Source organism: Hibiscus syriacus, unplaced genomic scaffold (genome assembly GCF_006381635.1).
Source record: "Hibiscus syriacus cultivar Baekdansim isolate YM2019G1 unplaced genomic scaffold, ASM638163v2 tig00110013_pilon, whole genome shotgun sequence".
In the NCBI taxonomy this organism is placed as follows: domain Eukaryota; kingdom Viridiplantae; phylum Streptophyta; class Magnoliopsida; order Malvales; family Malvaceae; genus Hibiscus; species Hibiscus syriacus.
In genome coordinates, this window is record NW_024062563.1 from 2783434 (window position 1) to 2806562 (window position 23129).

At 36.2% G+C, this 23129-nt stretch overlaps 1 protein-coding gene across 2 annotated transcripts; it reads right to left on the minus strand.

Moving 5' to 3' along the window:
* Window positions 1-3200: 3200 nt before the first annotated feature.
* On the minus strand, window positions 3201-7486 carry LOC120212323 (GTPase ERA-like, chloroplastic). 2 transcript variants are annotated; one of them, XM_039210675.1, is made up of 9 exons: window positions 7045-7486; window positions 6578-6723; window positions 6288-6428; window positions 6103-6216; window positions 5251-5376; window positions 4567-4665; window positions 4377-4478; window positions 4071-4151; window positions 3201-3667 (listed from the first exon to the last, which is right to left on the minus strand). In XM_039210675.1, the coding sequence occupies exons 1-9, from the start codon at window positions 7412-7414 to the stop codon at window positions 3581-3583; spliced, it is 1266 nt and encodes a 421-aa protein (XP_039066606.1). In that variant the 5' UTR covers window positions 7415-7486; the 3' UTR covers window positions 3201-3580. The 2 variants fall into 2 exon arrangements, with proteins under 2 accessions (XP_039066606.1, XP_039066607.1); XM_039210676.1 differs by having other exon boundaries at window positions 3615-3727; window positions 4081-4151.
* Between the last annotated feature and the right edge of the window lie 15643 nt (window positions 7487-23129).

Sequence of the window (23129 nt, forward strand, 5' to 3'; positions counted from 1 at the left end):
ATTATTAAAGACCCATGACTTTTGCTGTACTTCTTAAGTTGAAATGCAGGGTAGGTGTAACACCCCCAACCCGTATCCGACCTGAATACGAGTCTGATATGTCACATTGACTTTTCAAAACCTTTACTTGTACATAATAATGAAAATTTCACACTAATATTAAATAAAACTTCATATTATTCCAATAAAAGATTTACAAAACTTATCAGAGCGTATATAATGCAAATCTCTTATTTACATGCCAACTACATTCCATATAACAAAATACATATTAATAAAAGACTTTTCTGATATGATATACGGAAAGAAGAAACTGATTTGTCTTGCTCCTCTTTGCTCTTCAATCTTCTCAAAACTTACGTGTGAAACACTCACACTCTAAGTTTATTACTTAGAAAAGCATATAAAACAAATACGAAAAACTTTAATTATCTAACAATGCACAAACAATTCACACACTAATATCATGCAAAAGCATATAACCATTCATATGACCATTACATACATATATATATTTATACTATCATTATCATCATTCACATTATTATTATTATTAACAGTATTATTTACATTCATTCCTTTAATCTTGTGATCTTATCATTAACACTTATGCATATCATATCATACATTCCACAAAATAAAACACATAACATTACACAAGGTTTCTTATGTCATATATTTTATTTGTCCAGGTACACTTGTGAGAACTAAAGATATGTGAGTACATAGAGGTTGTGCACATATGCTGTCACCACAGCTTGTATAAGGTCCCACTAGGGGCATATGAATTTGTCCCGAATGACCACATATAACAAATACGTCCCGAAGGACCACATATAACCATCGACTCTTGGCATACCAACTATACCTCTAGCTCTCAGGTCACATAACATGGGCATTATCATTTATGATAGTTCATATCACTTGTATAGACATATTCACATGTAAATGTAATCACGTAGCTTAATTTTGCGTAGTTCATGTCACTTTTAATATGATTTCATATTCATATGTCACATAACTTATATCACTTCTCATGTGTTCATGCAAACATATATGTCATATTTTGTTCACATATGTTCCCATATGTCACATAGCACATAAAATAATATATAAACTTATACATGTACTAATGTACACATTTTCATATAGTCACATAAACAATATCACATAACATTTAATTTACGTAGTTCATGTTACACGGCTTATATATTGTTCTTATATCTTCTTATAGACATATAAACACCTAGATCATCATTCCCTAATTTATATTACATGTTCATAAAATCATTTATATCTATACCACATAGCTTATATTTTGTTCTCTTATGTTTACATAGATCACGTAACATATGTCATAACATACCAACATATATCACTTATATAACTCCATTTATATACTAATTTCCTATATTCCCTTAGTTCAATTTCACATTGTTCCTATAACCTTCTCCTATGACTTCGTAAATCTTTACCATATAATTCATATGTCATAATTTCATCTAAGCATATAAATTTTTCCCATATAGCTCATCTTACATATTCGTATTACCCTTTATGTACATGTCTCCAAATTGATATACTATTTTTCCTATTATTCTATAGGTCCATACTACTTATCTTATCTCACTTCTCATTTAATCATATAATTTCAGTATATTAGTTCTCATATATTATCACACAATCATGTACTTGCCTAGTTCATGTTCATATTATTTATATCACATTTTCACATACTTACGTAGATCATATCATCTGAATCAATGTCATTGAACTTATTTCATTTTACCTTGTTATTATCTATGCATATAATCTTATATGGTCAATTAGATCATCACATAAAATATAATGTATACAAGGCATATCACACAGTACAATCATAAATCATTATTCTACTCGTACCATCTTATATTTAAAATGTCGGAGATAGACTTATCACAAGTTTAACTTCTTCTATCAAATCATATTTCATCTTAGTATGCACTCACTTGGCCTTACTAGTCAATATCGATCTCTTATCTCTTGATCGTTTCTAACTCTTCAATCATTCTGGAACTTGCTTATGCTCGATATCTACACAATCATACATTTGATATGCATATCAGAATTTTAAGTATTGTAATTCGATCCTTAATAACTCAAGCTTAAAGAAATACTTAATACAATTTTTCAATTTGAGTAGTATCGGTACCCCATGTATGGTACCAATACTTCCCTAGCTATGATATCGATACCAAGTCTGGGTATCGATGCCCTTTTTCGATTATGTGATCCTTATTTCAAAATGGTACCGATACTTGCTTAATGATATCGATACCCCCAATATCTATACCCCCAATATCAATATTACTCCTTTGGTATCAATACTCTTTGAACAATTTAAAAATTTTTGTCTTATGGTATCGATACTCATTCAACCAGTATCGATACCCATACCCCAATTATCTCTCATTTTCTCTTTGAAGTATCAGTACTGACTGAACAGTACTGATACCCCTTGCCCATAATTCATTTGTCTTACCCCGAAAATTTACCAAACTTACTTAAATCTTCTACTAGAACCTCCTTTTAACCCTTTAAGCTTAACTACACTTACTCTAATCAACTTAGATCACTTTAATTCATCCTAATATCCAATATCTCTTATACACACTTGAATTCAATAATCAAGCCAATAAATCAACATGTTCCAAATTCATTTCTAACACTTTGATTTTCTTATTTCAACTTATGGCAAGTCAAATTCAACTTCAAAATCCATCTACTCCTTTTTCAATAATTCACTTAAAAACTCTGTTTTACTTAATCTCTCATAACTTGTTCATCTTTGAGTTTTAAGTCACTTAAAGCTTCCCTTAAGCTTTCTTATCACTCTAAGAATCAAAATAAACTTTAAAATGAAAGAAATAACCAACTTGAGACCATTTACCTTATCCATGGTGACACGGGAAGAGAAGAAGAAGAAGATAGCTGAACACCCAACCCTCAGACTTTTCTTTTCCTTTTTCCCTCTCAATTCCATTTATTTTATAACAAAAAAGAGGAAAGATAAAAATATTTCTTATGAAAGGACCATAATGCCCTTTATACTTCCAAACTTTTCTATTCAGTCCCACACAAAGATATTATAATTAAGTCCTTAAACTTTCAATTTTTTTGAAATTGAGCACTAAATTTTCTTAACTTTCATTTTTGGTCACTAACCTAGTTTTTGGGATGTTACAGTAGGGCCCTGCAATAATATCACTGTTGAAAAAAGCTCTTGTTTGGCGATATCCTTTATACTTGAACCATGACCAACCACCAAACGGTTTACCGGATGTCATGTTCATTTACACCCCGAATTTTTATTATAAAAAATTGACAATACATATTTACATATCAATTCCTAATTATAATTATTTGGCGATATCCTTTCGTGATGGTATCCTAAACGTGGGCTAACAAAATTGCATAAAAGAAGGAATATGAAACCGGAGGCATTTCTTGAACCCAACTTTTAGTCCAAACTGATTCAAACATTTTTCATAAAACTACTCAAATAAATTATACGATAACCTGTGCTGAATGTGGGACGTTGTTATAGTGCTCGAATTTGCCCTCCATAGCCATAGTATTTCAGAAGCCCTTCATCTTGCCGCCAATTCTCTTTTTCTTTCACTTCAATCTGTATATACAATTTGTTGCTTCAGATTAAACATCCTTCATCAAATCAAAGGGATCAATGCAGGCATTTTAGATATAATGACAGTTTTGAAGGGGAAACCAATCCCATGTCGACTAATCAAGGCTTGAATTGTGCCTCAATAAAGAAAGAACCTTATAAGGCGCTTTTACTCAAAAGATAAATCGGGAAAATGGTCTTTAGACCTTCAAAACAGAGACAATCCCAGCACAAACAATGACACTCTCTGTCGGGATTCAACAATAAATTTGGGTGCCTTTTCTCAAAGGACAGCCGTGAGAACAGACCTTTGACCTCCAAAGTAGATAATAACTTGTAGCAAAAGTAAACCATGAACATTTCACCATTTATAATTTAAGAGAAGCATTGTGATTTAAGTTCGCACCTCAAGGAAGACTTTCTTCTGTAAGAAATCTTCTATGTCAATCCGAGCAGCTGTCGCGAGTATTTTTAGAGCTTTCCCTCCCTTCAATAGTAGGGGACACAAGGCATCAAATGCAAGGCTTAGAAAGTATGCATGCACATGCCAGTGCACATTATTTAGATTTCATAATTTAAATTAATTAATTTGTAAATATCAAACACTGATCAAATTTGACTCTTTTTAGTCAAACATACTCAACAAGCACAAAGAACCACTGATGCATCAAGCAAATTGCAAAAAGTCTAAAACACACAAGATAATACTTACTTTTCCAATTAGGATGATTTTCTGGGAGTCTTTCTCAACAACAATTTCTACTTGTATGAAATCTTTTGCATTTGGCCTTGTTTTGTAGTTCACCACATTTACCTGGAAATTTTTGAAGATTAAATCTGGTTTGGTGGGGTTTGGTTGATCTTTATATCTTGCTGACAATCTTGATAACTATAGTCCATACCTGACATTCATAAGGAACCTCGTTCCGATACTGCATGAATATCTTTTCTCGGATAATTTCAGCTACAAAGAACCTTTCCGGGTGTTCACTTACAATGTCCTGGCAAAATATAAACAATAACCACTGTTCATATGAAAGAAGCAGTTCATTTTTCAAGTCCCACCAAAAGTTGATCGGAAATTTCCTCTAGGAAGAAAATTGAGTGACAATTAGCATAAAGCCAAATAAAATCCTAGATTATTGACAAAAGGGCAACTTTAAAATCATATAATGTCCCCAATATTATACGAGTTACAAGCTCAAGAAATGAAAACGCGCTTTCCAACTATGCTTGTGATATGTTCGCCTATTCAACTAGTCCAGAACATCAACAATCCTTTTATAGCTTTATAGGGTATCAAGGAAACAGCAGAACTGTAACCTAGCAGCAGTTGACTCTCGGTACATTTACAGTCAAGTAAGTTCAATGTTAAGCTAAACAAAGAAATCTAAGTCAATTGATGTTGCTTGCTTTGAATTTGTTAAAGCTTGATAACATAACATGTTTTTCCTTTTAATAATAGATAAATTCAAATATTTGGCAAGTTTAAGGCAACACTACTGATAACAAGAATTATCACCATTTTCCTTTCTTGAAGATAAGATGGTAGGGAATACAAATAGATATATTGTGTTTCTACATACCTTTGGATAGTAAGGTGGCCCGGTTGGAAGTTTTGACAGTATCCAATCCTTGATATCATCTACCCCATGTCCATACTTTGCACTCACAGGTATGACCTCATCTACATCAGTAAATTTCTCATACCACTGCAAGGCATAGGATTTCTATTTTAGGAAACCAACCTTGAAGGGAATTACCAATTCACAGAGCTACTAATGTTAAAATACAGGACACAGGTGAACTTAACAATTTGACAAGTGACAGTTAAACTCACATGCTAGGTGGTGATAACAATATGCTGGAGACACTGCACCAAATATTTTAAGAGAACACCTTTGAAAAGCATTGGTTAAGGGTCTAAGCAACATTTAAGACAGCGTTGGAGTAATCATATCTGCATTTTTCCTTTTTTTCATTTAATGCACCATAAATCCAAACACACACAAAAAAAAAAAACTACACTGCAATGACAAGTAAAACTAATTTGATAATTGTCAATATTGCAAGAATGAAAACCTTAATATTTAAGAATGTTGATGCATATTACATGGTAGTTAAATTACAAGGAACATAGCCTTTTGAAACATTGTAACCCTAAACATTGCAAGGAAAATTGGCCATTACAGCCATGGCTCTTAGTCTTGTTGTAGGTCTGCCAGCAGGCCGTTAACATAAAAGTTCGTTCAGAAACAAAGATGAGGATGAAAACATTTACAATTCAATAAATCAATTGGCATATAAGAGTAACTATTTGTCAAAAGAACCCACTAGTGACACTGTCAAAAGAACCCACTAGTGTCACTGACAAATACACATCTTAAGTTTAAAGAAAGTCAACATGAAAGCATGCACAAAACTCAACAGATTCTTACCTCAAGCTTTTTTGCTATTTCACCAGGTTTTATCAGATCTTTCTTATTCAAAACCAGTAGAGTGGGCAGTGTACACTTGCTATCTCCTAAGCCTTCTTCTAGCACGTCATCGATCTAGACAAAAGAACTGACCTTAGAAAAAGGGTGGAATGTTTAACAAAGAATGTAAAAACCATGAAGCATACATTTTCAGGCACTTTACATGCATCAACAAGAACAAGTACGCAATCAGCATTTAAGGCAGCACTTCGGACATTCTTCATCATCATAGAATCCAACTTGTGCATTTTCTTCTTCATAACACCTGGAGTGTCATACAAAATCATCTGCAAGCAAAGCACGGGATCATACAAAATAGAAATGGAACATGATTTCCCTAATTCATCAAGGAACTAGACACAAATTGCTAAATACCAAAAAGACGACCAAAAGCACGGGAAAGAATATTTATAATAAAAGAAATTAATCTTCAAACCTGATGCTCTGGGCCTGAACATATACCAAGAACTCGATGCCTGGTGGTTTGGGGTTTATCTGTAACTATAGATAGCTTTTGACCTATCATTTGATTAGCAAGTGTGCTCTTCCCAACATTGGGCTTCCCCAGAACAGCCACATACCCTGCATTTGGCACACCATCAAGATATAAAACAACCATAAACAAAGTATTCTTTGACAAGTTCTTCCTTCAACAAAAGGATTTCAGCTTAATCTGTAAAAACTCAAATTGTTCTCAGTCTCAGTTGTCTCACCATCTTTTAAAAACAAGATTTTGCTTTCGTATCTACAAGTGTAATAGAAGTTCTTACCGTATTAATAAATTATGATTGAAAAAAAGGAGGTATTGAGCATGATATCCTTAGTTGATCTTTGAAAGATTAAATAACCAAAAACAGAGAATTAAATAACAGAAAAAGGGAGCAATGAGCTAAGGTTACGAACCGCTGCGATGGTTTGCTGAAGAAGAAAAATCAAGCTCTTCCAACTCGTAATCGTCAAGCAAAGTCATGTTCCTATCTGGCTTTTCACTCAAATACAAAAAAGACGAATCGACACCGCTTATTTCTTCTTCTAGTTCTTGCCAATCTTCGATGAAACTATCTCTTTCAAGTACTTGTTGGATTAAGTCTACCCTTGAAATCATGTTTGGGTTCCAGCTCCGGAAGCCAGCTTTCCGAGCTTGGAATCGGAACCGTGATTTTCCGTGACGGTTTCGAACGTTGTGAGTGAAAGCAGAAGGCTTGCTATCTTTGGCCGTTAAGAAACACTCTCTGGGTAACGCCGGAGAAATGTGAAGAGCTATTAACTCCATTACCACCGTCCGTTTCTTGGTGCTCTTCTCTCCGCTTGTTGATAGGCAGGCAGCTTCACGGAAACTGGTTCATTTTCGCGATTTCAGGCAATTGGATAATTCTGGATTTTTTTTATTATATTAATGAGCAAAATACTTATTTAGTCACCCATTGTAATTTTAATTTCTTTTTAATCATCTAACTATTTTTTTATTAATATGAGATATATACAAGGCAACATATAACACCTCAAATTCCGTACTAAGAGTTTCGGGCTAACCCGATAGGGCATTAGATAAATCCCTTGGCTTGTAGAAAATTTTGACTTAAATTTTAAGTGGATTTGGGTTTAGATTAAGTCTAAAATGAGTTAAAAAGGGGTTTTTGGATTGAGACCCAAACTTGAAGGACCAAGAAAGTAGTTTAGCCATTTTTGTTATGAAATGTTGAATTCTTTTTAACGTTGATGAGGTTACACGGTGATTCCTTTTTTCCCCCATTTTATCATTTTCTTTCTTCATCCCTCTCTCATTTTCCTCCCACTTGAAATCGTCAAATGTGAGAATTTTAAAGTGTGAAAAAGCCTTGAACGTTTTAGAAGAGGTAATAGTTGACATCTCCACACCTTTAACTTTATTTTAAGCCCTCAACGTCAAGTTTTGGCCTATAGTAGCCATAATTAGGTTTTAGTGGGGTTAGGAACTCAAGTGTTCCAGGCTGTTTTTGGATGGATTCAAGCCTTAGGAATTGTTAATAATCTCTTCTTAAACACCTAAGCAAGTTAGTAATTCATTCTTTGATCTTTTTCTAGCGAGAAAAGTGAGAGAAAACTCCAAGAACAAAGGGAAAGAAAAGTTGACTCTTTGTTGAGCTTTGAGCATTTCCAATAATTTGGTAGCTCAAGTAACACACTTTTAACGCAACTCCACCACATGTAGATCACTAGATGTGTTTGGTAGCTTGCATGAGATAAGAAGCATAAAAGCACAGTCATAGTATATTCCAACATTTAGTGTTTTTCAGCATGATTATAAACCTATTATGATCCCTCTTAATATATATAAAACTTTAATAACATTTGAAAATCTTAATAGGCTTTTGGGTGAAATGTGGGGTCATTTTCGAGCCTAAACAAGACATTTTTGGGTTTGATTATTGATAGTGGAAAATAGTATTGATAATATCTGGTGGATTGTTTAAAATAAGAAAGTTCTAGGCTAGAAGTATCGATACTCATTCATCGAGTATCGATATTGCTGGTTGGGTATCGATAATCACAGGAGGGGCATATATATCAAGTTCACTTAGCAAATTTCAATAACCAATTTTGGTATCGGTACTCATTGGGTATCGTTATTGAGGGTAGAGTATTGATACTCCCAGAAGGGTAGCTAATGTGTGCATGGAGTGTAGTTTGTTGATGTTTGTGTAAGTTGTTAGCGTTGTTAGTATAGTTAAGAGTGACGTATGGAAAGTTTGTTATTAATACTGTTAGAGATTACAGTTAGTTGTGAGGCTGAGTGATCTTGAAGTCAATAAGATCCCTATATAAGCTAGTGATGTAGTTACAGAAAGTTAATAAGAAACAGTTCTAATCATTTCTTCATATTCTTCTTTTCAACAGACTTTTGGCCTTCTCTTGATCCTCTTCTGGGTCATATGATTCTTCTTCGCTCACAGCTACCACTGCTAATATCTCCCCTTCCTCCAACTCAGTCGGTTCTGCTTCGCTTGGTGCTACTTCTACTATTGTTTCCCCTTCCCCGTAAAAGCTTCAACGTAAGATCTAGAGTCTCTAGACTTTTCAAACCAGACCTTCGCTTTGCCTCTGTAAAGTCAAAAGGGTAGGCCAAGGGAGGCCACCGAAAATGGAAAAAGGGGGAGGCACAACGCACAGGCTGATGATTTTTAACAAAATGGGGTATCGAATTCGGTACCCCAATTTTTATTTTTTTAGAAATAGGTTAATTACATTTTAGCCACTGTACACTTTAGGGTATTTACAAGATTAGTCCTTAAGCTTCAACTATAAATACCCTAGCCCATTTAGCTTCAAAATAATCCCAAATCATTTCTTTCTCCCAATACTAGAGAGCTTTCTTGTGAGTAGTGAGTGTTTTGTAAACACCTGTAAATTTTCTCTCTAGTAAAAGATCTGCAGCAGTCCGGAGACGTAAGCAAAATTGGTTGAACTCCGTTATCAATTTCGGGTATTATTTTTCCGCTTTCATTTCGCATTCTTACTAATCTGGTTATAGGGAAATTACTCGTTATTCGTTTATTTCCCAACAACTGGTAATCAGAGCTTTTGGTTGTGAATTTTGTTAAATTTTTGTGAGGTTACTATTCATGTGAATAGTGAATTTCGTGAATAGTAAAAAAAATGTCAGCGATATGAATTTGTTGACGGAGATGTTCTAATACACGGTGATTTGCAAGAATTGTCAGAAACAATCCAAACGAAGCCAGATTCGAGTGGGAGCGATGGCTGCAGACGAAGAGAAGGTGAAAAAATTGAAAAGTTCGATGGAGCGGACTTTGGCTTTTGGAAGATGCAGATTCAAGATTTTCTGTACCAGAAAAATCTATATCAACCTCTCTCAGGAAAGCAACCAGAGGGCATGAAGAATGAAGACTGGCTCTTCTTGACAAACAAGCCCTCGAAGTTATCCGACTGACGTTATCCTGTAATGTTGCTTTCAACATAGCAAAGAAAAAGACCACGGCGAGTCTTATGGTGGCTCTCTCCCAGTATGTATGAGAAGTCATCGGCCTCAAACAAAGTTCACTTGATGAGGCGATTATTCAATTTGCGGATGGCGGAAGGGGCATCAGTGGTTCAACACCTAAATGAACTCAACACAATCACAACCCAGTTGAGTTCAGTGGAAATTGAATTCGATGATGAAGTTCGAGCTTTAATTCTCTTATCATCTCTACCAGACAGTTAGGATGTTACTGTTACAGCAGTTAGCAGCTCATCGGGAAACAACAAATTAAAATTCGACGATGTTCAGGATCTGATATTGAGTGAAGAAATTCGACGGAGAGAATTGGGTGAAGTATCAACCTCCTCAGCCTTGCGCACGGAGTGTAGAGGGAGAACTTCAGAAAGAAATTCAAATCGTGGCAGATCAAAATCCAGAACGGGAAAATCAAGAACGAGAAAGAAATGTTATACCTGTTATAATTGTGGCAAGAAGGGTCACTTTAAAAGAGATTACCGAGCACCGAAGAAAGATACCGACGTACAGGAATCTGCCAACATGACAGAGGAGACAGGTGATACAATGATTTTAAGCGTCAACAGTTTGATTGAATCATGGATCTTGGATTCAGGGGCATCTTTCCACTCCAACCCATGCCAAGTAATCATGGAGAACTATGTCAGTGGTGATTTTGGGAAGGTTCATCTAGCTGATGTTGAAACCTTGAAGATTGACGGAAAATGAGACATCCGACTAAAGCTGCCAAACTAGACCACCTGAAAGCTGACAGGAGTGAGACATATTCCTGGTCTCAAAAGAAATTTGATTTCTGTAGGACATTTTGATGGATAAGGATATAGTACAACCTTTTAAGGATGTGAATAGAAGATTACTAAAGGAGCACTCATCATTGCTCGTGGTAAGAAGATTGGTACTCTCTATGTAACCTCAAATTTAGAGAATATTATTGCAGCCGCAGATGCTGATGGAAAATCAAACTTATGGCACTAAAGGCTTGGCCATATGAGCGAGAAAGGGATGAAGACGCTTTTGTCAAAAGGGAAGCTGTCGGATCTAAAGAATGTAGATGTCAGACTATGTGAAGATTGCATCTTTGGCAAACAAAAAGAAAGTCATTTTTATATAAAGATTGGTAAGATACCCAAGGTAAAAAAGTTAGAGTTGGTTCATACTGATGTATGGGGACCATTTCCAGTTCCATCTCTTGCGGGCTCATTACATTGTGTCACCTTCATCGATGATTCTACGAGGAAAGTGTGAGTTTATTTTCTGAAGAAGAAATCAGAAGTATTCGATACCTTCAAAAAATGGAAGGCCATGGTGGAAAATGAGACTAGTTTGAAATTTAAGCAGTTGAGGTCTGACAATGGAGGAGAGTATAGAAATAGTAGATTCAGAGATTTCTGCGCAAACAATGGGATCAAGATGGAGACAACAGTTCCCATGACACCACAACAGAATGGCGTAGCAGAGCGCATGAACAAAACTCTAAATGAACGTGCCAGAAGCATGAAGATACATGACGGATTACCCAAATTTCTATGGGCTGAAGCTATTAACACTGCAACCTACATGATCAACCGTGGACCCTCAGTTCCTTTGGATGGAAGAATACCAGAGGAAGTTTGGAGAAATAAATAAATAAACCTTTCACACTTAAGAGTGTTTGGTTGTATTTCTTATGTACACATAGACTCTGCTGAAAGAAGTAAATTTGATGCTAAGTCCACCAAATGTGCCTTTGTTGGTTATAGTGGTGATGAGTTCGGTTACCGATTTAGGGACTATGAAAATCGGAAGATCATCATAAGCAGAGATGTCATTTTCAATGAGAATGTGATGTATAAAGACAGGGCAACCATAGAATCAAGTAGCTCCAATACTAAAGTTGAAATAAAGGAATTTACTAAGTTTGAGGAGATTTCTGGAAATGGTGTTTAGATCAATCCTGAAGCAGTTCAAGAAGAACCACACACACTAGAATTGAGACGCTCCTCCAGAATTCCTAAACCAACCCAGCGGTATTCTCCTTCTTTGCACTACTTGTTGTTGACTGGCAATGATGAACCAGAGTGCTATGATGAAGCAATACAGGTGGAGGATTCAGTCAAGTGGGAGTCTTCCATGAAAGATGAGATTGACTCTCTTATGTCAAATCAGTCATGAAAATTAGTTAAATTACCACCAGACAAGAAAGCGCTCCACAACAAGTGGATTTACAGGATCAAAGAAGAGCACGATAGGAGAAAACGCTATAAAGCGAGATTGGTTGTCAAAGGTTTTCAGCAAAAATAATGTATTGACTACAATGAAATTTTCTCTCCAATCGTGAAACTGTCTATAATCAGACTGGTGTTGAAAATTGTAGCTGTAGAAAATCTACATCTTGAGTAGTTAGATGTAAGACAGTTTTCATTCATGGTGATTTGGAGGAAGAAATCTATATGAGACAGCCAGAAGACTTTATAGAGGCAGGTAAGAAAAACCTAGTATGCAGGTTGAAAAGAGCTCGTATGGTTTAAAACAAGCTCCTAAATAGTGGTACAAGAAGTTTAATAGTTTCATGAGTAGTAGTGGTTTTACCAGATGCTAAGCAGATCATTGTTTCTACATCAAGAGGTTCGACAAAAGCTTCATTATTTTATTATTGTACGTTGATGACATGCTCGTTGCAGGCTCAGACATGCAAGAGATTATAAACTTGAAGCAAAAATGGTCGAAATAGTTTGCTATGAAAGATCTGGGCACTGCGAAGCAGATTCTTGGGATGAGGATTAAGAGAGACACAAAGTCGGGGACTTTGATGTTATCACAAGCGGAGTACATCAACAAAGTACTCTCCAGGTTCAACATGCAAGATGTTAAATCAGTAAGTACACCTTTATGTGTTCATTTTAGACTCTCCAAAGAATAGTCACCAAAGATGGAGGAATAACGTACACGCATGGTGAAGGTGTCGTATGCCTCAGCAATTGGAAGTCTGATGTATGCCATGGTTTGTACGAGACCAGATATTGCTCATGCAATGGGAGCTGTTAGTAGGTACATGAAAAATCCGGGCAAGGTACACTGGGAAGCAGTCAAATGGATCCTCAGATATCTGCGAGGTACCACAAACAAAGAACTTTGTTTTAAAGGTGGAGATAAAATACTAACAGTCTATGTAGATGCTGACTTAGCCGGAAATGTCAACATCAGAATAAGCACTATAGGGTATGTCTATACTCTAGGAGGAACTGCAGTGAGTTGGGTTTCTAAACTACAGAAGATAGTTGCTCTCTCCACAATTGAAGCAGAATATGTCGCTGTTACAGAAGCCAGCAAGGAGATGGTTTGGCTCCAAAGTTTCTTGGAAGAGTTAGGTAAGAAAACAATGTCTTGTATTGTGACAGTCAAAGTGATATCCATCTAGCAAAGAATTCGTCTTTTCATTCCAGGACGAAGCACATACAATTACGATATCATTTTATTCAATCTCTTCTGGAAGATGGGATTTTGAAACTTGAAAAGATTAGTGGAGCTCAAAATTCGACAGACATGTTAACAAAGACGGTGACTACAGACAAACTGAAGTTGTGTTCAACTTCAGTTGGCATGCTAGAATAACAAGACCATAAATGCTTCTGCATTGATCGAGGTGTGAAGATAGATTAAAACCAGTCTTCAAGTGGGAGATTGTAAAGTCAAAATGGTAGGCCAAGGGAGGCCACCGAAAATGGAAAAAGGGGGAGGCACAGCGCATAAGCTGATGATTTTCAACAAAAGGGGGCATCGAATTCGGTGCCCCAATTTTTTTATTTTTTTAGAAATGGGTTAATTATATTTTAGCCACTGCACACTTTAGGTAATTTACAAGATTAGTCCTTAAGCTTCAACTATAAATACCCTAGCACATTTAGCTTCAAAATAATCCCAAATCATTTCTTTCTCCCAATACTATAGAGCTTTCTTGTGAGTAGTGAGTGTTTTGTAAACACTTGTAAATTTTCTCTCTAGTGAAAGATTTGCAGTAGTCCGGAGACGTAAGCAAAATTGGCTGAACTCTATTATCAATTTCGAGTATTATTTTTTCGCTTTCATTTCGTATTATCACTAATCTGGTTATAGGGAAATTACTCGTTATTTGTTTATTTCCCAACAACCTCATCTGAGTAGGTGATTGACCACGATAGTTTTCAACCAATAAGAACCTCTTCTCTTGAATCACCCCTTTGATTAAGAAGTGTATTTTGCTCTTACGACCCTTATGATGCGCCCGTCAATTTTAGGCTTATATATTTTGCTGATACAACATTCCATCTCATCTTTGGTGTGAAAACGAACGAAGGCAAAGGTAGAATCCTTGTACCTAGGATTCCTGACACTCAGTGGTATGAAAACTTACGTAATCTTTCCATAATGGATGAAAAACTCGATCACTCATCACCCGCGCCAACATACTTCTCTCTGACCTTTCCCATTCCTACGAGATAGTCTTGTTCATATGGTTTATGTTGTTCTGTATTTATGTCGTAATTCTAATTTCATTATATTCTAGATCAATTTGAAAGAATGATACTTGCATAACTTGCTCTTTGTGTCAAATGCATCAACAACTTTTGGTAACAAATTTTTCTCGCACCCATGAATTATTTCGTTTCACAAAAATGCCACAGCCTCTTCAAATGATTGAATCGTACTCTTTCAGAGTTAATATTCAAGAAAGGTGGTGTGATTATGGGTTTTTTCAAGCTCTGAAGTATCAATGCTCCTATGTCATAATAGTTTGCTCACATTCCCATTTGGACCATAAAAATTATGTTGATCTCTTATACTAACTTTCATAAGTATTCAAGGTATATGAATTTGAGTTTCCCCATAAGCAATGAAAAAGACCCAAATGAAATTTAGATTTCGCTTACAATTATACCAGAGGAGTCAGGTCGTCTAAAATTCACTCAAATTCTGTTGAAAACTTTTTGATGTTTCGATATAACAAATTAAGTATAAATGAATTTTAAGATTTTACAAATGATTTTCTAAGTATATTCGATTTATTTACTCGAATATCAAATTATTACTTCAATTCTTCAAGATCAATTTCAAACCTTACTAAATGTGTAAAATTGTGTTTTATACTTAATATATTTTTGAAACAATTTTCACAAAGTATTTTGAACCAAAATCAAGCCTAAAATCAATTTTTCAAAGTGATGCACGGATGCACCAATCCATGCATCGATACACCATGGAATAAATTGAACATCGAATGCATTTCATGCATCGATGCACATACTATGCATCGATGAACTTAGAGTTTTATGAAAACATCGAATGCATTTGATGCATCGATACACAGCCATGCATCGATGCACTCAGGCTATTTTGAAACATCGAATGCATTTTATGCATCGATGCACTAAGGGTCCAACTGTCAAAATATTTGAATTTTACACTTGATGCACCAATGCACCTTGGGTATGCATCAATGCACTTACGCTCCCAACTGATTTAATTAATTATTTTCACACTTAAATGACTCTATTGACTCCACTAATCATCCTCAACATTCAGAATCATTTGAAGGAGTATTTAAACAAGCTTAGAAGCCATTGATCAACAACAAGAAAACACAAGAAACAAGAATCAAGAGAGAATCAAAGAGAAAGCATCAAACCTCAAGTTTGAGCATTTCAAGCCTATTTTTCATTCAATATTCATTTTGCTTTCAAAAAAACTACTTATATCCAATTGTATTCATTTTTTAGTGTTCTTTTCTTTGTTCTAGAATTGTGCAAACAATCTACTTTGTGAGGATTTCCTTGTAAGTTTACAAATTTTTAATCTTCTCTTTGAGAAAGAGTGTTCTCAAGAATTGAGGTATATTCTTGAGGGAGTTGTAAGGTTATCTCTTTGGCCTCAAAAGAAAGAACAAATTAGTGAATTTGTTGGAAAATCCTTAGTGTGGATAGCTAAGGTAGTGGACCTAGACTTTGGTTGAGAAAGTCGAACCACTCTAAATCGTTGTGCAAATCTTTTCAATTTTCTACAGAAGCTTCCACCAAAATTTTAATTGTCAATTCACCCCCTTTTGGCCAATTCCATTGATTGATTAACTCAACAATTGGTATCAGAGCCAGGTTCATTTGAAGGTTTAATCACCTCTTGAGTCGATTCAAGAAGAGTTACATCGATTATCAAGTCATCAATGGCCTCTACTTCAAATGTCGACTCCGGTCTCGATTCGATGCCCGTCAACAAGCCTCATTTCTTCAATGGAGCTAACTATTCCTATTGGAAGAATAGAATGTTGTATTTCATTCAAGCAAGTGACATGGAACCATGGAATGTTGTAGAATACGGATATATCAAGCCTCTCACTCATCTAAGATTGTGGAGTGAAGGAGAGACAAGAATGTTCCAGCTCAACTCCAAAGCCATCCATATCATATTTTGTGCTCTTGGACCAGATGAATATGAAAGAGTTTCATCTTGTACAACCGACAAAGAAATATGGGATAAACTTCAAATCACTCATGAAGGCACCGACGAGGTAAAAGAATCTAAAATTAGTTTTCTAACATATATAGCTATGAAAATTTCAGGATGAAACCAAATGAAGATATCAAAGCTATGACGGATAGATTCTCAACGATTGTCAATGGTCTCAAATCATATGGAGAGATCATTCCAAACGAAAAGCTTGTGAGGAAGTTAGTTTACTCACTTCCAAAATCGTGGCAATCCAAGAAGATGACAATCATCGAGGCTAAGAACCTAAAGTCCTTAACTCTTGAAGAGCTAATCGGATCCCTCCTCACTCATGAAATGATGCTTGAAGATGAGGTGGACCTCGATAAGATTAACGAGACACCAAAGGAGAAGGAGAAGAAGAAAAAACATTGGAGTTGCTTTCAAATCCACAAAAGATGAGAGTGATTCGGATGAAGATGACGATGACTATGACGAGGAAATGGCATTGTTTGCCAAACGGTTCAGAAAAATGATGAGACCTTACCGAGGAAGAAAATTCAAACGAAATGAAGGCCTTAAAATGAACCAAAAGAGAAGGACCCTATCATTTGCTATGAATACAAAAAGCCGGGGCATGTCAAATATGATTGCCCACAATTGAAGAGAAATGGATAATCAAAGAATAAGCACAAGGCTCATTGGCTACATGGAGCGATGAAGAAGGTTCTGATGAATAGAAACAAGAAGTAGCAAACTTGTGATTGATGGCATTCGGGGAAGATTCTAAGGTAACCTCTAACTCATTTGAATTAGATGATTTATCTTATGACGAGTTATTAGAGGAATATAATGGGTTGGCTTCGAATTATGAGAAATTATTTTTAAAATATAAAAATGATGTTTCAAAATTGAAAAATGAAAATAAGCTCATATCCAAAACCAACAATGATTTTGAAATTAAAATTAGTGATTTGCAAATCAAACTAAAAGAGTTTGAAAATAAAAAATTTATATTTGCAAAATTTACTTTCAAAGGTCAATGATAATCATCAAAAGAAAATTGATGATCTTAAAACTTCTTTTAATAAAGCTGGAACAAAACATTTTGAAAAATGGGGAAATTCAAAAACCAACTTTGTTAGAAAAAGTTTTAAAAACTACAATCATAGAGGTCCCCGAAGAACCTCTAATGGAAAAATCGTTAGAAGTATATGGGTTCCTAAAGGACTCATTACTACTAAAGATAAGGATATCCTACACAAATGGATACCTAAGGGGACTAGGATTTTGAAAACTAATGAATATGGACCCAAAAGAATTTGGGTACCAAAAATAAAAAATTAATCTATGTTTGTAGGAAAAGAAGTATTGCTACAAAGCACGAGAAACAAATTCAAACTCATGGTACCTTGATAGTGGATGCTCAAGACACATGACCGGAGACAAAAGCCAGTTCATAGAGCTCAACGCCAAAAATGGAGAAGAAGTGACTTTTGGTGATGATTTAAAAGGTCACATTGAAGGTATAGGTACTATAGGTAATACCTCTTCCATACAAATTAATAACGTTTTATATGTGAATGGATTAAAGCATAATCTATTGAGTATTAGTCAATTGTGTGATAAGGGATTCAAATGTCATGTTTGATATTAATGGTTGTAAAGTCATTGACATTGTATCTAATCGGATTGTGTTTGTTGGTCATAGAATAGGAAATATATACATGGTGCATTTAGACTCTATTGATATGACTAATTTATGCCTAGTTGCTAAGGATGAGCATGATAGTTGGTTATGGTATAGGAGACTAGGACATGCTAGTATGAGCGTTTTGCAATGGCTAATTCAAGGTGATTTAGTTCGAGGGTTACCTAAACTAAAATTTGATAATGATAAAATCTGTGATGCTTGTGCTAAAGGAAAAAAGAAGCGAGTTTCTTTTAAATCCATTAACGATGTATCAACTAGTAGAGTATTACAATTGATCCACTTAGATCTTTTTGGGCCATCTATAACTACTAGCTTGGATGGAAAACAATATGCATTTGTCTTGGTAGATGACTATTTTGTTAACTTCCTAAAAAGGCTACTTTTAAAGACTTTTTCACTTAAGTTATTGTTTGTTTAAAAGCTCATTTTAGTCATTTTAGGATCATGTAATTGCATATAGTTGCATTTGTGATGGTTGTGCTATTTTATTTCTTAATGGTGCTGTTTGAGCGAAATGTGCAGTTTGTCTATGGTGTGCAGGGAATAGCATGAAAAATGATTCTTTGGGAAGTAATGCCGCGGCATCACACGTTGCTAAAGCAGATTAAAATGCCTTGGCATTTCTGGTGCAGAAAAAGACAAAAAGATATTTCTGCATAAGGACAGCTGGCACTGGACATCTGTCTCTGCACGTGAAGGACTGCTGTAACCGCCTGCCAGAGCTGCCAATGGACCACTGCCACTTGGAGGATAAGGTTCATGCACAACATATGATTCTAGGGGTATGAGGGGTATTTTGCACCCAACAACCTCATCATTACCCCTAGATATTTTTATTATATATGACACCTCATGAGAGAGAAGAAAAAGAGGACGGAGAGCACACGCATAGAGCAGAAAAATCACATTTTTATTTTCTCTTTTCCTTTCTTTTTCCTTGGAATATTCCTCCATTGATAAAGCTCCAAGGAGTGGCAAGCTAGGCGCCGAAAGGAGCTAGCGAGCTAGGTGGTTCGTGGTGGCCGAGAGGAAACCTCCGGTGGCGCGTCGAAGGCTTCTTCTCACTTCCCTTTTTGCTGCTATTTTTATATTATTTTATGGGTTGTTGGAACGAATATTTTCATGACTTTGTGTTTGGATATTTCGAACCCCACCATGAACTAACTTATTTGGTGGTGGTTGAATTAATGGTTGTTTAAACTTTATTTTTAATGGTATATTTAAGTTTATTTTAAGTTCTTTATTTGCTTTGCTTATGAATGCTTCACCATCTAGGCTTGTAAGAGGCATGGAAATGTCCATCTCTTAGATGAAGGTTAGGTATTCGGAAGAATCCTAAACTAAAAATACTTGTAAGTATTCGGAAGAAACGCAAGATAAGATCCTCATAAGCAATGGGTTATGGTATTTTCAAGGGGCTTTGAACCGGCCTAGGAATATTATAACTTAATCCCTTAGATCTCGGAATAGACTAGGATAGGATTTCAACGACTAAAAATGGTGTCTTTATCAATAGGGTAGGCTGTCCAACATCGTTGAGTGAGAGTAGATGCCTTGGCATCCTATTCTGTTAGGTTCTTTTGAACACCTTAGGAAAGCCCTGTCGAGTAAGTAAAGACAAGATAGCTTAAATATACTTGAGAAATAAGTTTAGCAACCTTAGATCAATCCTTACCATTCATTTCATTGGAAGCTTGTCACGTGAGGATTATTTTCTTCTTATTTTATTTATCTTTTTATTTACTGTCTTTACCATTTCTCATTGCCTCAACATTTCACCATACTCAACATTAAACATCCATCATTGCCACTGCATTTCCATTTGCTACACCATCACACCATCAATCCGCATCCACCAGCATACACATATCCATTGCCATGACATTTGTATATATCAAGACTAACTATACTTAGATAATTTAGTGCGTTGCTTTGGCTAGACTTTCGTAATTTCACCCAATCCCTGTGGAGACGATACTCACTCATCATTATATTACTTGAGCGATTATGTATACTTGCACATTATTTGCGTATATTTTATAGTACTCACAACGCGAACAAGTTTTTGGCGCCGTTGCCGGGGATTGGCAGCCTGAAGTTATTTAGTTTTGCCAGAGCATTTTATTTTGTTTTGCATCTTTATTTTTTACATAGTTTACTTGATATTTTTGTTTTATTTTTCAGGTTTATCTAGTGTATGCCTAGAAGAAATTCTGAAGAGCCTTTGGAACCACTAGAACCTGAGATTGAAAGACTCTTTAGAAGAAGAAGACGTGCTCAAGGAAATATGTATCAGATTGGAAACCAAGGCATTGGTCAAGATGACGGAAATCAGAATGCCGCGGCATTAAACAATGCTGAACCTGCTATCAGGCCTCGTGTTATTCGAGATCATTTAAATCCGATGCTGGATTATCTGAATCCTGGGATTGTGGCACCCAAAATTCAAGCTGCACATTTCGAGCTGAAACCAGTCATGTTCAACATGTTGAATTCCATTGGGCAGTTTGGGGGTATGCCAACTGAAGATGCCAGGCAGCACATTCGTAATTTTCTGGAAGTTTGTGATTCTTTCCGCCAAGAAGGAGTGCATGAGGATTTTCTGAAATTAAAGCTTTTTCCGTATTCATTGCGTGACCGAGCAAGGGCTTGGTTAAGTGGTGTACCAGCCGGTTCGATGGAATCATGGGTCGATCTTTGCAAGAGCTTCTTATTGAGGTACAACCCACCGAATATGAATACACAGCTAAGGAATGAAATATCATCTTTTCGCCAGGGCGACGACGAATCCATGTATGAGTGTTAGGATCGTTATAAGAGTTTGCTTCGAAAGTGTTCAAATCATGGTTTTCATGATTGGACTCAAGTAGTCATGTTCTATAATGGAGTCAATGCACCCACGAGGATGTTACTGGATGCCTCGGCAAATGGGACATTGCTGGACAAATCACCTACGAAGGCATTTGCTATCTTGGACAGAATTGCTAACAATGATTATCAATTTCCTTCCTCAAGACTTGGGAGTGGGATGAGAGCACCTGGAGCATTCGAGTTAGAAGCCAAAGATTCGGTGTCCGCTCAACTCTCCGCTATTACTAATATGTTGAAGAACTTATAATGTTCCACTGATGTGAAGGAAGTGAAAGCAACTAGTCTGGCATGTCTGTTATGCCAAGGCAATCATCACGAGAGCGAATGTCCAACCAACCATGAGTCCATCAACTTTGTTGGTAATTACAATCGAGGCAGCAACAATCCTTACTCAAACACTTATAATGCTGGATGGCGTCAGCATCCTAATTTTTCATGGGGAAATCAAGGAGCCTACAATGCTAATCAACCTACTAGGCAGCAGAATCACAATGAGCCTCAAGGTTACCAAAATGCTATGCCATGGCATAATGCTAACAAAGGAGCTTCATCTTCAGCGAGCATAAGTTCCTTAGAAGCTACAATTCAAGAATTCATATCTACTATGAAGACAATGCTGTAAGACCATTCTACTTCAATTAAGAATCAAGGAGCTTTATTTCATAGTCAAGGCGCCTTACTTCAAAGCCATAGCTTGTCTCTGAGAGCTTTGGAATGTCAAGTTGGTCAGATTGCTACGGCATTACAAGAGCGTCAGCAATGACATTTGCCAAGTGATACTGAAGTCACTAAAGGGCCTGGAAAAGAACATTGCAATATGTTAACTCTTAGGAGTGGAACACAAATCAATCGACAAGTCAAGGATAGTGGGCCACAACAAGATGATTCTAATCCCACTACTGAAGCTGAATTACATGATGATAGAGTTTCTGAGAAGGACAAGGAGGAGGATTCTGCCAAGGTACCAGATTCTGATGCCAAGGCAAAAGAAAATTCTATTCCTATAGCTAAGGAAGCTAGACCTCCCCCACCCTTCCCGCAAAGATTGAAGAAGCACAATGATGAAGTTTAGTTCAAGAAGTTCGTAGACATTCTTGATCAGCTCCATATCAATATACCTCTCTTGGAAGCTGTTGAACAGATGCCGATATATGCCGAATTTCTGAAGGACATCTGTACCAAGAAGAGGAAAGTAGAGACCGTTTCCACGGCAACAAAATTTTGTTCTTCATTGAGTAAGTTGCCGCCAAAGAGAAATGATTCGGGCAGCTTCATTATTCCTAGTTCAATTGGAGCTAATTTCGTTGGAAAGGCTTTATGTGATCTTGATTCAAGTGTCAACTTAATGCCGAAATCGATATTCTTGAAGCTTGGCATATGAGATACAAGACCCACCTCAGTTATTTTACAACTTGCCGACAAATCCCATGTTAAACCTGAAGGGAGAGTCGAGGATGTCATAGTAAGGGTGGACAAGTTTGTGTTTCCAGTCAACTTCTTAATTCTGGACTGCGAAGTTGATGCCAAGGCACCAATCATTCTGGGAAGACCTTTCCTAGCCACTGGACGTATCTTGATAGACTGTGAAAAAGGTGAACTCACCATGAGAGTGGCTGATCAGTGTGTGACTGTCAATGTTTTTAGAACGCTCAAATATGTTGATGACACTGAAGAATGCCAAGGCATTTTTGAATTGAACTCAGTGATTGAAGAAGAGACTAAACATCTTTGCAAGAACAACTTCATTCAGCTAGCAGAAAATGAATATTGGGTGGATGATGAAAGCTTAGTGGAGTGCGACGACTTTCCAATTTCGGAGGAGCAATCTAGCTTAGTACAAGTTAGATCAGGTATGAATTTTGAACCTCTGAATTTTGATGAATTCATTTCTCCTAAGCCTTCATTATTGCATGCACCCAATCTAGAGCTTAAGACTTTGCCAGGGCATCTTAAATATGTTTACTTAGGTAG

Coding starts and splice junctions, on each gene's coding strand:
- LOC120212323 (XM_039210675.1), bottom strand. CDS start 7,414: ATGGAGTTAATAGCTCTTCACATTTCTCCGGCGTTACCCAGAGAGTGT. Junction 4,479..4,566: donor AGGTTCCTTATGAATGTCAG/GTATGGACTATA, acceptor AAAAATTTCCAG/GTAAATGTGGTGAACTACAA. Junction 3,668..4,070: donor AGAAGAAAGTCTTCCTTGAG/GTGCGAACTTAA, acceptor TTGTATATACAG/ATTGAAGTGAAAGAAAAAGA.